This window comes from Dendrobates tinctorius, unplaced genomic scaffold (assembly GCF_039654945.1).
Source record: "Dendrobates tinctorius isolate UK_male_01 unplaced genomic scaffold, ASM3965494v1 ptg000071l, whole genome shotgun sequence".
NCBI classification, from domain to species: Eukaryota; Metazoa; Chordata; class Amphibia; order Anura; family Dendrobatidae; genus Dendrobates; species Dendrobates tinctorius.
In genome coordinates this window covers 20,018,417-20,032,386 of record NW_027361739.1, presented here as the reverse complement: position 1 = coordinate 20,032,386, position 13,970 = coordinate 20,018,417, and the positions used below count along the sequence as shown (strand labels likewise).

The 13,970-nt window shown below is 42.1% G+C and overlaps 1 protein-coding gene across 4 annotated transcripts in view; it reads right to left on the bottom strand.

Moving 5' to 3' along the window:
* The window catches only part of FAM217B (family with sequence similarity 217 member B), an 85,473-nt gene that overhangs the window by 33,749 nt on the left and 37,754 nt on the right, over positions 1–13,970 (bottom strand). Inside the window, exon 1 of one of the 4 annotated variants that reach the window (XM_073582486.1) lies at positions 13,543–13,719. The exons of the other annotated variants lie outside the window; for them this stretch is intronic. Within the exon in view, the coding sequence (XP_073438587.1) occupies positions 13,543–13,550 (8 nt within the window). The 5' untranslated portion in view covers positions 13,551–13,719. Of the gene's footprint in view, positions 1–13,542; positions 13,720–13,970 lie in introns of those variants that run through there. 4 annotated transcript variants of the gene reach the window in all.

The following is a 13,970-nucleotide window of genomic DNA, read 5'->3' as shown; positions in this document are numbered from 1 at the left end:
GGGATGTGGTGGAACGGGAGATTCGCATCAGGGATGTGCAGCCGACAAATCTGCGCCAACTGTGTGATGCCATCATGTCAATATGGTCCAAAATCTCTGAGGAATGCTTCCAGCACCTTGTTGAATCTCTGCCACGAAGAATTGAGGCAGTTCTGAAGGCAAAAGGGGGTCCAACCCGTTACTAGCATGGTGTACCTAATAAAGTGGCCAGTGAGTGTATATGTGTCTCAATGACATATATATATATATTAGAATACATATATATATGTGTCTATATCTATTCTTTCTTTTGTGTTATAAAACCTGTCATAGGGCTCCATTATATGTCCATTTTGCAAGCCGGCGAGAAAATCTCAGCATACAGATGTCATACGGATTACATACGGATGCTTACATGCGCAAAATACGCGACCACACCTTGCTTACGGATGACATACGGAGCACTATTTAGGGGTCATTCATCCGTATTACGCCTGTAAACTACAGACCGTATTTTGCGTCGGTTAGTGTGACCCCGGCCTAACACATACTTGTGGCCACATCGCCGGCACCAGAGAACACTGAAAGTACACTGTGCACAAGATGTGAGGATTCACAAGTCTACAAGTTACATAGAGAGACTACAGACTTTTGTGAAAAGCCTGGACAACCCTTTTTAACTTAAACTATGCTTCCATCTATATTTCTAGAAGTTCAATTTCTAGCTTTTTGTAACTTTTTCTTTCTGCAACTGCAGATTGAGATATAGTCTCACTGACTTTCTTAGATTCAATTTCACTGCTGGAGCTTCCGGAACAAAGAAGGCTGTACGCTTTTTCCATGCTGAATTTTTCTGCAGGCCATTGCTTTATTCACCTGCCTAACAAAAAAATTAACCCTAATATAACACTACCAGCACTAAACTTAATCTAACACTAGCATTCTTTTGGTTCGTGTGGTACTGATACGGAACACGAGTGGCACACGGTTTCCACAAGTATTACACACACGGACACTGATATCTCCGGTAATGTTTTTTCTGATACAAGAAATATCAGGACGTGTGAAAGAGCCCCGAGGGGGAATCAGAATTTTTTTCCAGCATTAACCATCCTAGCTTGTACAAAATACCTATGGCTCTGGGTAGGTGACACCTGACTGTTTCCTGAAATTCTCCTACAAAAAGGTTTGAAACTTCCTTGCAAGTTTCCTTAAGTGATCCACCATTTAAGCAACAACCTTTTTTGAATTCACATGGTACAATGGAGATTCCAAAAGGAAGAACACAAATTGAAGGTGTAGAATCTGAGAATTTCCCAGAATAGCTACTCAGACGATGTTTTTTGCATTCTGCATGCGTAGGGATGCGATAGTAGCGTCCATCAAATCTCTTGATGCCAGATTTACCAAGATTTTGTGTTTCCATTTTAAGTTTTTTTTTTTATATTTTAGAAACTTGATTAACCCTTTTACCCCCGAAGGTGGTTTGCACGTTAATGACCGGGCCAATTTTTACAATCCTGACCACTGTCACTTTATGTGGTAATAACTCTGTAACGCTTCAACTGATCTCGGTGATTCTGAGAATGTTTTTTCGTGACATTGTACTTGACGATAGTGGTAAAGTTTCTTCAGTATGATTTGTGTTTATTTATGAAAACAATGGAAAATTGGCGACAATTTTTAAAATATCGCAATTTTTCAAATTTGAATTTTCATGCCCTTAAATCACAGAGATATGTTACACAAAATAGTTAATAAATAACATTTCTCACATGTCTATTTTATTACATCAGAGCAATTTTTTGTTAGGAAGTAATAAGGGTTAAAAGTTTCAGCAAAATTTTCAAAACCATTTTTTTTAGGGACCACATCACATTTGAAGTCACTTTGATAGAGGACACCCAAAAGTGACACCATTCTAAAAACTGTACCCCTCAAGGTGCTCAAAACCACATTCAAGAAGTTTATTAACCCTTCAGGTGCTTCACAGGGATTTTTTTTTTTTTCAAAATAAATTCATATTTAACTTTTTTTTCACAAAAAATTCACTTCGGATCCAATTTTTTTTTATTTTGACAAGGGTAACAGGAAAAAATGGACTAAAAAAATTGTTGTGTAATTTTTCCTAAACATGCAGATACCCCATATGAGGAAGAAAACCACTGTTTGGGCGCAGGGCAGATCTCGGAGGGAAAGGAGCACCATTTGACTTTTTGAATGCAAAATTTGCTGGAATAATTGTCGGATGCCATGTCGCGTTTGGAGAGCCCCTGATGTTTATAATCAATGAAAATCCCCCACAAGTGAAACCATTTTGTAAACTAGACCCCTCAGGGAACTGATCTAGATGTGTGGTGAGCACATTGAACCCTCAGGTGCTTCACAATTTTCCCCACAATTTTGTTTTCAGCACAGAATATTGCATTTCCATAAGGGTAACAGGAGAAAAAGCACCATACAATTTGTTGTGCAATTTCTCCTGAGTACGCTGATACCCAATATGAGGGAGAAAACTACTGTTTTGGCGTACAGCAGGGCTCGGAAGGGAAGGAGCGTCATTTGGCTTTTTGAATGTAAAATTTCCTGGAATAATTAGAGGACGTCATGCCCCAATTTGAGAGCTCCTGATGTGCCTAAACAGAAGAAACCACTCACAAATTACCTCATTTTGGAATCTAGACACCTCAAGGAATGTACCTAGATGTGTGGAGAGCACCTTGAACCCCCAGGTGCTTCACAGAAGTTTATAACATTGAGCTCTGGAAAAAAAAAAAAAAATCACATTTTCCCCACAAAAATGTTATTTTGGTCCCAAATTTTGCATTTTCATAAGGGTAACAGGAGAAATTGCACCAAACAGTTTGTTATGAAATTTATCCTGCGTACGTCGATACCCCATATGTGGGGGAATACTACTTTTGAGGCACATTGCAAGGCTCAGAAGGGAAGAGGTGCCATATTGGGCAGCATGGTGGCTCAGTAGTTAGCACTGGGGTCTTGGGTTCAAATCCCACCAAGGACAATATCTGCAAGGAGTTTGTATGTTCTCCCCGTGTTTGTGTGGGTTTCCTCCGGGTACTCCGTTTCCTCCCCATTCCATAGACATAGGGAATTTAGATTGCGAGCCCCATCAGGGACACTGCCGATAATGTCTGTAAAGCGCGGTGGAATTAATGATGCTATATAAATGAGTAAAATAAATAAATATTGGAGTTCAAATTTTGCTGGATAGGTTTGAAGATGCATTGTCACATTGGCAGAGCCCCTGATGTGACAGAAGAATAGAAACCCCCTATACGTGAACTCATTTTACAAACTGCACTCCCCAATGAATAAATCTAGTGGTGCAGTGATCATATTGACACCACATGTGCCTCACAGAATTTTATACCACTGAGCGGTGAAGAATGAATAAATTACATTTTTACCACTAAAATTATGTTTTAGCCCCAAGTTTTTAATTTTTCGAAGGGCTAATAGGAATTTTTTATACAACAAACTGAGGTCTATATTTTCCTGAGTGCGCCAATACCCTACATGTAATCGGGAAATACTTTTCAGGCACAGTGCAAAGCTCAGAAGGCAAGGAGCGCCAGATTATACTGTTATGGTTTGCAGGTGCCATGACCCATTGGGAGAGCCCATGAGGTGCCAGAACAGCAGAACTCCCCATAAAGTGACCCCATTTTACAAACTACACCACTCAATGAATTCATCTATGGATGCAGTGATCATATTGATACCACGGTTGTGTCACAGAATTTTATACCATTGGGCAGTGAAGAAAAACTAGCTACTTTTTTACCACCAAAATTTCGTTTTAGCCCCAGATTTTACATTTTTACACAAGAAGTGGGTAAAAATGGCACCAAAATTTGTCCCAGAATTTCTACTGAACGTGGCAATACCCCATATATGGCTATATAGTACTACTAAGCCATATGGAGAGACTCGGGAGAAATGGAGCACTATTTGCCTCCTGGAACGCAAATTTTCCTAGAAAAGTTTGCGGACTCCATATACAGAGCCCCTAATTGCTAGAAGAGCAGAAACCCCCTCAAGTGACCCGATTTTGGAAACAATCCTCCTTGGGGAATTTATCTACAGGTGTAGTGACGATTTTGATTCCATGGGTATTTTCCAGAAACAAGCAGCAATGAATGTTGCCAAGTGAAAATTGCAAACTGCAGTTGTAGTGAGCAGTATGCTGTAGTCACCAGTACGTTACGACCAACCCGTGCTTCTGGGGGCATGCACCTGTACGTTAGGTGGGCTCTCGTTGCTTCAGAAATGCCAAATGTGGCTTAGTTACACTGTGGGGCTCATAAAGGAGGGGGGGCATTTGGATTTGAGAGCGGTGAATATGCTGAATTTCTTTTGGCGAGTGAGGAGCCATTTCGCTTTTCCAGAGCCTCTGTACTACCAGTAATGTGGAAGCTTCCTATAGTTCTGTTAACAGATGACAAACCTGAGCGTGAGAAGGTTCTCTGCTTGCAGTGCCATCAGACAGGTCCTGCGAGTTCACAGCCACTGAACTCACTTCACCTATGTAACTTCAGCGCGAGCGCCGCGGTGCCCCCAGACAGGGAATAAGAGTTCATAGGGAGACACTGAGCACACGGTGCTTAGTTTCTCTGCTGGATGACAGGCTGTATGGTCGCATCATGTAACCAAGCTGCCTGCCATCTAGTTGTAGCAGAGCTAGACCCGTCCTGGGACAAATGATTAGTGGCATCTCTGCAGAAAGGTGAGGAATATTGTTATTTGTTTTTTTAACTCTTTTGCAGATGACGAGGGCATTGGGGGAATGGGCGACATCTTAAGTATTTATTAATTAAGACTATTAAAGGAGTCTGTGTCATTCAATGTGACTATGGGGTTAGTAATGGGGGCGTCTTATTGATGCCTCTCTATTACTAACCTCGGGGCTTGATGTCACCTGAGAATACAAAGATACAAAGGAAGAGCAAGGCTAAGTGCCAGAATTGGCCCATCTTAGAAATGCGCCTTTTCTGCTCTGTCGGCTCCTGCTCTGATTTTACAGTACACGGCAGATAAATTGCCAGTTTTTCATCTATCTATGTAATATAGATATACATATACAGAATATATATATATATATGTGTGTGTCATTGACATCTATACCGTATCTATGGTATCTATGTATTCTATGTGTATATATCTATTCTATCTATTCTAACCTGTCACTCTGTGATTTTACTGTACACGGCACATGAATTGCCGGCTTTTATTCTATCTATCCATCTAATATACATGTATATACAGCTGAGGCAAAAATTAAGAGACCACTGCACAGTTTTATAAAAATCAGCTTCTCTACATGTCTGACAGCTATTCCATTCCACTGTCCGTTGAATTCCAACTAGAGTACATCTCATTCTACTTAATGTGCTTCTGATTAGGTGATCACCTGAACCAAATCTTATTTAACGAAGGAAAGTATAAAAAACCCTGCTGTGGTGTTCACAATCCTCTTGCAATAGGACACGCTGGATGGCAAAACAAGAGCTAGTAATATCCCAAAAATAATAGGAATGAAAAAATAACTTATAACCATGCCAAAGGAGTTGAAAAGGAAAGTCTTGAGTGAGGAAAAGAAGGGCTCAATTCTGGCTTCACTAGCAGAGGGATACAGTGAACATCACGTTGCCTCCATCCTTAAAATTTCTAAGACGGCAGTCCATTACAACAAGGTCAAGCAGCAGACATTTTGAACAACAAAGCTACAGACTGGCTGAGGGCGAAAACAACTCTTCACTGCCCTGGATGACTGTCATCTTATTCGAATGTTATTCAGCAACCGCAGAATGACATCATGTGACCTACAAAAGGAATGCAAATGGAAGCTGGGGAGAAGTGCATGGCAAGAACAGTTCATAACAGGCTCCTAGAGGCAGGTCTTAAATCATGTAAAGCTAGAAAAAAGCCTTTCATCAATGAGAAGCAAAAGAGAGCCAGGCTGAAGTTTGCCAAAGACCATAAGGATTGGACGATAGAAGACTGGAGTAAGGTAATCTTTTCTGATGAGTCTAATTTTAAGCTTAGCCCAACACCTCGTCGTCTAATGGTTAGACAGAGCCCTGGAGAGACGTACAAGCCACAGTGTCTTGCACCCACTGTGAAATTTGTTGGTGGATCGGTGATGATCTGGTGATGCTTCAGCAAGGCTGGAATTTAGCAGGTAATCTTTGCGAAGGATGTATGGAAAAACAGTTGATTCTTTCTGCTCAGGCAATGCTCTGAGGACTGTTTTTTTTCAGCAGGACAATGAGCAATGCCACACAGCTAGGTCAATCAATGTGTGAATGAAGGACAACCACATCAAATACCTGTCATGGCCAGCCCAATTTCCAGACCTGAACCCCATTGAAAACCTCTGGAATGTAATCAAAAGGAAGACGGATAGTCACAAGCCATCAAACAAAGAAGAACTGCTTACATTTTTGGACCAGGAGTGGCATAAGGTCACCCAAAAGCAGTGTGAAAGACTGGTGGAAAGCATGAAAAATCGGATTGTACTCGCATGACACTGGCATGTGCGACTCTCGGCAGGGAAACTCAGACCGATATTTCATATGTTTAGTGTGACTCTGGCCTTAATGATATTTAATATCCACAGACTGTTGGAAATCACCTTACAGGTCAGAAAGAAGTGGAATAGTTTCCTTCCTACTCAAATTGCAGCGTCATTGGAATTTAGACTGCATACATTCAGTATTTGGTGATTTTTTTACCCCACCATTTGTAAGCCAAAATCAGGAGTGGAACAGTCGGAGGAAAAGTATAAGGCCGGGGTCACACTAACCAATGCAAAATACGGTCAGTATTTTACATGCGTAATACGGATGAATGGCCCCTTAACAGTGCTCTGTATGTCATCCGTAATCAAGGTGTGGTCGCGTATTTTGCACATGTAAGCATCCGTATGTAATCCGTATGGCATCCGTATGGCGAGATTTTCTCGCAGGCTTGCAAAATGGACATATATATATATGTATTCTATGTGTCTATATGTATTCTTTCGTTTCTTTATTAAACCTGTCAGTGTGAGTTTACTGTATAGCGCACTGAATTGCCGGCTTTGCTAAAAGACATCGGGTGCGTATTTCTCGCAAGTCACATGTGTGGTCTGTGTGTAATCCGTATTTTTTGCGCACCCATAGACTTGCATTGGCGTACTATGGTCGTAGTACGCTGACAATCGCAGCATGCTGCGATTGGCACGGACCGTAGAATACGGATGAGAAATATACGCCTGGTGCGAGTGACCCCATAGAGAATCATTGGTCCGTGTCTAATGCGTGCTTTTAGCGCCTCTCACTCGGCCGTATTCCTCGCCAGTGTGACCCCGGCCTAATAGAAACACTTCACCACTTCTGAATTTTTCACCCACTCCTCGTTTTGGCTTACAAATGGGGTAAAAAACTCACCAAATACTGAATGTGTGCATGTGGCCTTATGGGACGAGTCTGGCTTTTGATTAAAGAGAAGCTCTGTTATTTTTCTTTTTTTTTTGTTTCCTTGAGAATCTCCATTCACTGCTATTTGTGTTCTCTCTGCCTTGGCTGAGATGATTTTGGATGATACAAATTTTTTTTCTTTGTAACAAAATATAAGGGAAACCCTTCCATTTTATCTCCAACTTCAGCCAAAAGTTAATCTAACACTGTTTGAAAAGATAACCTCTTACAAAGGAAATTTACAGAGGACCCTTAGGGCCCCGTCACACACAGCGAGATCGCTGATTTTGTGACGCATCAGCGATCTCTCCAGCGATATCGCTGTGTGTGACGGGGATCAGCGACAGGCACCCCCGCTGAGTATCACTGATCGTGCCTTTCGTCCTGGACCATTTTTTGATTGTAGGTCTCCTGCTGGCCAGCACGCATCGCTGCGTGTGGCAGCGAGAGACCAGCGATCAGCGACGCTGGTTTCCAACGTAAACATCGGGTAACTAAGAGCCGCGCGGCTCCTGGATACCCGTTGTTTACATTGGAAACCAGCTTGCTCACTGGTCCTGATCACTGTAGGGGCTGTCTATGTGACAGCTCACCAGCGACCAGCCTAATGATGTCCCAGCGATCCCATCCATGTCGGATCGTTGGTGGGATCGCTGGGACATCGTTATGTTTAACGGGGCCTTTAGAATCCATGTCCTCTGACCAATTTTTGAGGCATAATGTTCTCCTCAATGAATTTGAAGGAGTGGCTAGCAAAAGGTATGTTTATGCCTGTCCCTCCACTTTCCATAGAATCTTATAAGCATCTGTCATTTTCTATATCAGTAAAGTAAAAATTTTGATTGAGATCTGAAGACAGATTGTATCTGACAATTTATCTGTGAATTGAGAGTGAAATATTAATTCAGGAGGAGAAAGCAGATTTCTCTGATATAATATATTTTAACGTTTCTTATTTTTGCATGTACTGTTGATTTACGAAACAAAAACTAAAAAAGCAGTTACTCTTTAAAGGGAATCTGTCAGTAGAATCAATCCTGCTGAGCCGTCAATATTGGCATGTAGGACATAGGAAGCTAAATAAAATTATACCTTAATATCTGTAATTTGATGTCTTAATACACAGAAATTCACATTTTTCTTATATGTAAATGAGCTGTTCCAGACTATGGGCCAGATACTGATCTCCCTGGGAATCTGCCTCTAGAGATTACTGTATAGAAAAGGAGATGGTACCAGTGTGATATAATATGATCTAGAATTCGACCTTTTCTTACTTTTGACTTCGCAAAAACTCTTACTGTTTCTCTTATTCATTCTCGTCTCGACTATTGTAACTCTCTTCTAATCGGTCTCCCTCTTACCAAACTCTCCCCTCTCCAATCTGTCTTGAATGCTGCAGCCAGGATCATATTCCTCACCAATCGTTACACTGATGCCTCTACCTTGTGCCTGTCATTACACTGGCTACCCATCCACTCTAGAATCCAGTACAAACTTAATACCCTCACCCACAAAGCCCTCCATGGCTCAGCACCACCCTACATCGCCTCCCTTGCTTCAGTATACCACCCTAACCGCGCCCTCCGTTCTGCTGATGACCTGAGGTTAGCATCCTCAATAATCAGAACCTCCCACTCGCGTCTTAAAGACTTTACACGTGCTGCGCCAATTCTTTGGAATGCACTTCCCAGGTCAATACGATTAGTCCCCAATCCCCACAATTTTAAGCGTGCCCTAAAAACGCATTTATTCAGACTGGCCTACCGCCTCAACACATAAACCTAATCTATCCCTGGGTGGCACAGTCAATAGTTTTACCATAACCAGGTTCCCCGCATCATGTTCCCACATGCTTTATGCATCCATTAGCCCTCTGTGTCTGTACTGTTACTCACTTAACATTATGGCTGGTCCAAACAATCAGGGCAATTGTTACCACCCACCTATTGTGTCTACCTCTTTCCTCATAGACTATAAGCTTGCGACCAGGGCCCTCATTCATCTTGGTATTTGTTATAATCTATGTGATTATTGTTATGCTGTAATGTCTATTGTCTGTACAAATCCCCTCAGAAATGTCGCTATAGAAATAAAATTTATTATTATTATAATATTATATGTAATGGTTACCAGTGTGCTGCCTAATGGCTGCTCTCTGCTCTCCTGACTTCACAGCAGATCTGTGTGTAGTGATAGCTGACAACTCTGCAGGTTCCTCTGTGCTTCAGGTTCCATTTGACAGGCAGCCAGTGTAACAACACAGCAGCAGAGAATGTGTTTGTAAGGAGATCAAGTTCAGTTCTCCTGTTCAGTGTTAAGGTACTGTCACACTTAGCGATGTACCAGCGATCCCGACCAGCGATATGACGCGGTCAGGATCGCTGGTACATCGCTAAGTGGTCGCTAGTGAGCTGCCACATAGGCAGATCTCACTAGCGACATCGCTGGGGACAGGGATCGCTACTTACCTGTCACACTAGGCGATCCTGCGTCCTCCCACCCGGCTCCACGCGTCGCTCGTCCTCACAGCAGGAAGCGCCACAGGAAGCAGACGACGAGAAACAGTCCTGAACGTTCTCGCGCGATCAGCGATAACCAGCGGGGGAGCGGGTCGCTGGTAAGTATCAGACACAGAGATATCGCTAGCAATATCGCTATAACGTCACAAGTTATAGCGATATTGCTAGCGATATCTCTTAGTGTGACATGCCCTTTAGTTACTTGTCTCCCACTGGTCACAACCCCCTTTTATTAAAAATAATCTCTGGAGGCAGATTCTCATGCAGATCAATGTCCAGCATATAGTCCTGAACAGGTTACTTACATATAAGAAAAATATGAATTTCTCTGTAGTAAGACATTGTAACAAATATATTAAGGTATCATTTTAGTCAATTCCTATGACATAACTAACTCATCAAGCATAATACCTAGACAGACCCTGTCTTCTTTTGGTTCTTCTACCTTAACAGTAGTGCCCGAATAAGCTGTATTCCAGTGAGGGAATATATGCTACCAAGATTAATATTGCTATCAGAAGATGAGATTGAGTCAGAATACACTTCTCTGCTTTCTTTCACCTCTTTCATGGTATAGATGGCAGAAAAAAAAGAGCCAAGACAACCAACTTTTTTTTAGAAAAAGACTTCAAAGAATTTCAAACTTTCTCCTTAACTGCAAATTTTATAGACATGAGAAGTAGGGGAACTCTACTTAATTTTTTCAATAAGGGATATGTGCCCAGATTTTTCTTACCACTGTGGAAATTTTTGTTGCTATATAATTTAGAAAGGCTATTTTTCCTTGCTGACTTTCTGTGTACCTCTTGCCTCAAAAATACAAATATGCAAATATTAAGCTAATACGAAGAAGCACATATAACACACCAACCCAGAGGAGTGCTTGGGTGCGGATGGGAAGATCAGGAAGATCTCTACTGCTGTCATCGCCAAAAGCCTCCAACTGAATCAATTGGCATATTGGCCAGGATGCAACAATTCAACCTTAATGTAGAACTGCCGCATAATTTAATCCCAAACCAGTCTGGGTCTGGGCCTTGATTCTGCCGTCTGATATCATAATCAACTTCCTTATTTCCTGTTGCAGATACTAGACATCCATAAGTCCTTCACCAGGCCAACCTAGGAACACCAGGATGACGCGAGGACAAGCAACGGAATATGAATAGCGATTCAGATGGTGTGGCGGACCGTCAGCGTGAGAAATTAATTCCTGCATGAGAGCAGAAGATTGAGGGAGTAGAGAACCCAGTCTTATACTGCGAACTTGCAGTTTTACAGTGTTCTCTAAGGAAAGTCAAAAAAAGATTGCACCTTAGACTCAGAAAAGCTCCAGCACCATAGAAGTTATTTCCAGGTATGTCCCACAGGGACAAGAAACCACTGACGCTAGGTAAAGCGGTGTTTCTTTTGATCTCCAGGTTTCAATTCCCTTTAGCGTACCCTCTCTCGTGCTGTTGTGATAAGGGGAAAATATCTTCCCTACTGCTGGCTTTAAATGTTGCACAACTGCTACATAAAAAACATATAAGAGGCAGGCTGCTGAAATCAGCGAGAGTCACTGCTTTATGGATAATAGAAAAAATTGGAGTCCGCCTCAACATGACTGGATTTTCCTTTTCTTGTTCAAAAGAAATTATAGTGCATACAAAAGAATATTTTCACTGCTTTATGCTGCATTCAAAATTGGGCAACATAACAGACCTAAAAGGATTGATTAAAAATACAAATCTCATTTAGGCTGTGTGCCCACGATGCGATTTTTCAGCGTTTTTGCCGCGATTTTCAGAGCGAAAACGCTGCGAAAACGTTTAAAAATCGTGTACAGAACGCCCCCATGCATTCCTATGGCATTCCGCACATGCTGTGCTAATGCTGCGCTTTTTTCCGCGGCGGAAACGCATCGCGGAAAAAATCGCAGCATGATCATTCTTTTGTGTGGAATCGCAAAGAATTGCCGCGATTCCGCACCCATAGGAATGCATGAGAATCGCTTACTTCCCGCATGTGGCTATGCCCAGCATGCGGGAAGTTAAGCGTCTCATGTGCGGTTGGTACCCACGGTGTGGAGGAGAGGAGACTGTCCTCCAGGCCCTGGGTACCATACCCCTGTAAAAAAAAGAATAAAAAATAAAAAAATCGGGGTATATTTACCTTCCGACGTCCAGCGCTGCATTCCCGGCCTAAGCGTTCCCAGTAATGCCTTGCGGCAAGGTCCTGTGATGACGTAGTCTGGCGTGACTCTAGCGGTCACGCAAGATCGCTATAGTAACGCGAGACCAACGTCATCACAGGTCTCGCAAGGCATTACTGGGAACGCTGAGGTCCGGGATGGCAGCGCGGGACGTCGGAAGGTAAATGTACCCCGATTTTTTATTTTTTTTAACACTTTATCTTTTACTATTGATGCCGCATAGGCGGCCTCAATATTAAAAAGCTGCTCACACTCGTCAAACACTATGTTTGACGAGTGTGACCAACCTGTCATTCACTTTCCAAGCGATGCTTCAAATCGCTTGGAAAGTGCTTGAGAAAATTGCGGCAAAATGGCGAACAGAATCGCGGTAAAATCGCAGTGAAATCGCGCGGAAAAAAAAGCGCGATTTCTGGGAAGGAGTCCGGTTTTCAGTGTGCGTTTTAACACGCAACGAGGGAACATAGCCTTACGGTAATTAATTTTAGAACTTAACAGTGTGAAAATCAAATAAATAATTAATCTGACTTTCCATATCAGCAACTTACACTTAGGGCTCGTGCAGACAAGGTAATTTTGGTCTGAGTGTGCCACCAAAAGCATCGGATCACTCTTGGATCAATGTTATTCTATGTGGCTGTGCAGCATGCATGAATTGCTTCCAATAATTCGATGGTACTCACCCATTTATGTCTATGGGTCCATGGAAAACATTTGACCGCACTCGGATGACAACTGAGTGCAGTCTAATTTTCACAGACAGTCTGAATGGAGATTTTTGTTTTTTTTTAATCTCCACATCCTAGAAAAACAGATTACACTCAGAGAAATCTCTGATCAGAATCTGTTTAGCATTATTGGACCGTTTTTCTCCGATGGAGAACATACAGGTTGTCTGCACCTGCCCTAAACATAATACAAACCAAACCTTTTTCGAGGATGACCAGAGTGTACTTCACATATATTATCAATATTTAACATTGATTATTGCAACATTTCAACATGGATGCAATTTCCTAATAATGATGTTTCAGTCTTTAGGAAACCTGGACTAAAATCTTAATAATAAGCCCTTGATTTCATGTGCACCACATGGTCATATTAAAAGTGAGAGAACAGAAACACAGCTGATCTATCCACAGATCCATGCTCAGCCTACAGCAATGACGCAGCATGTAGGATACCAACATTTACATTACCATGCAGCAGAGCATCCTATAAATGATCAATCCTGGACTTCACATCCCATCACAGATTGCAAGAAATAAGACCCTCTATTGCAAAATCTAGAACAGCTACATGATAACATCAACATATTCTGTGCACAGACACAATATCAGCACAATGTGCACTCTTTACTTGCCTGCCCATCCTTATGTGCCATTATCCTGCCACTATTTAGTGTGCTGTCACCGGAGATAGTCTGGCAGTGAGGTGGGTAAATAAAGCACATAACTCCACCCCACCAACCTCACAGGGACAGGGCTGTCATTACCAGAGCAAAGGATTGTGGGTTGTGCCTGGCATAATATAGCTGGCAGTAGCTGACACCTGAGACAATGCCTTCTGCTGCTTTTTCAGTGTGCACACATAGCTGTAAGATTCCAGCAGACATATGTGATGGGTCTGCAGCTGCTCTTGCTTGTTTCCTAGAATCCATTTTGGTGACCATGCCAAGGGGCACGTATATGTTTCAAAGGAATCCCTAGTCTACATCATACTGCTGTATATAATCTGGTTTTATCAAGTAATCCATTTAGAACACAGAAGACTGGCTAAGAACTGCTTTTG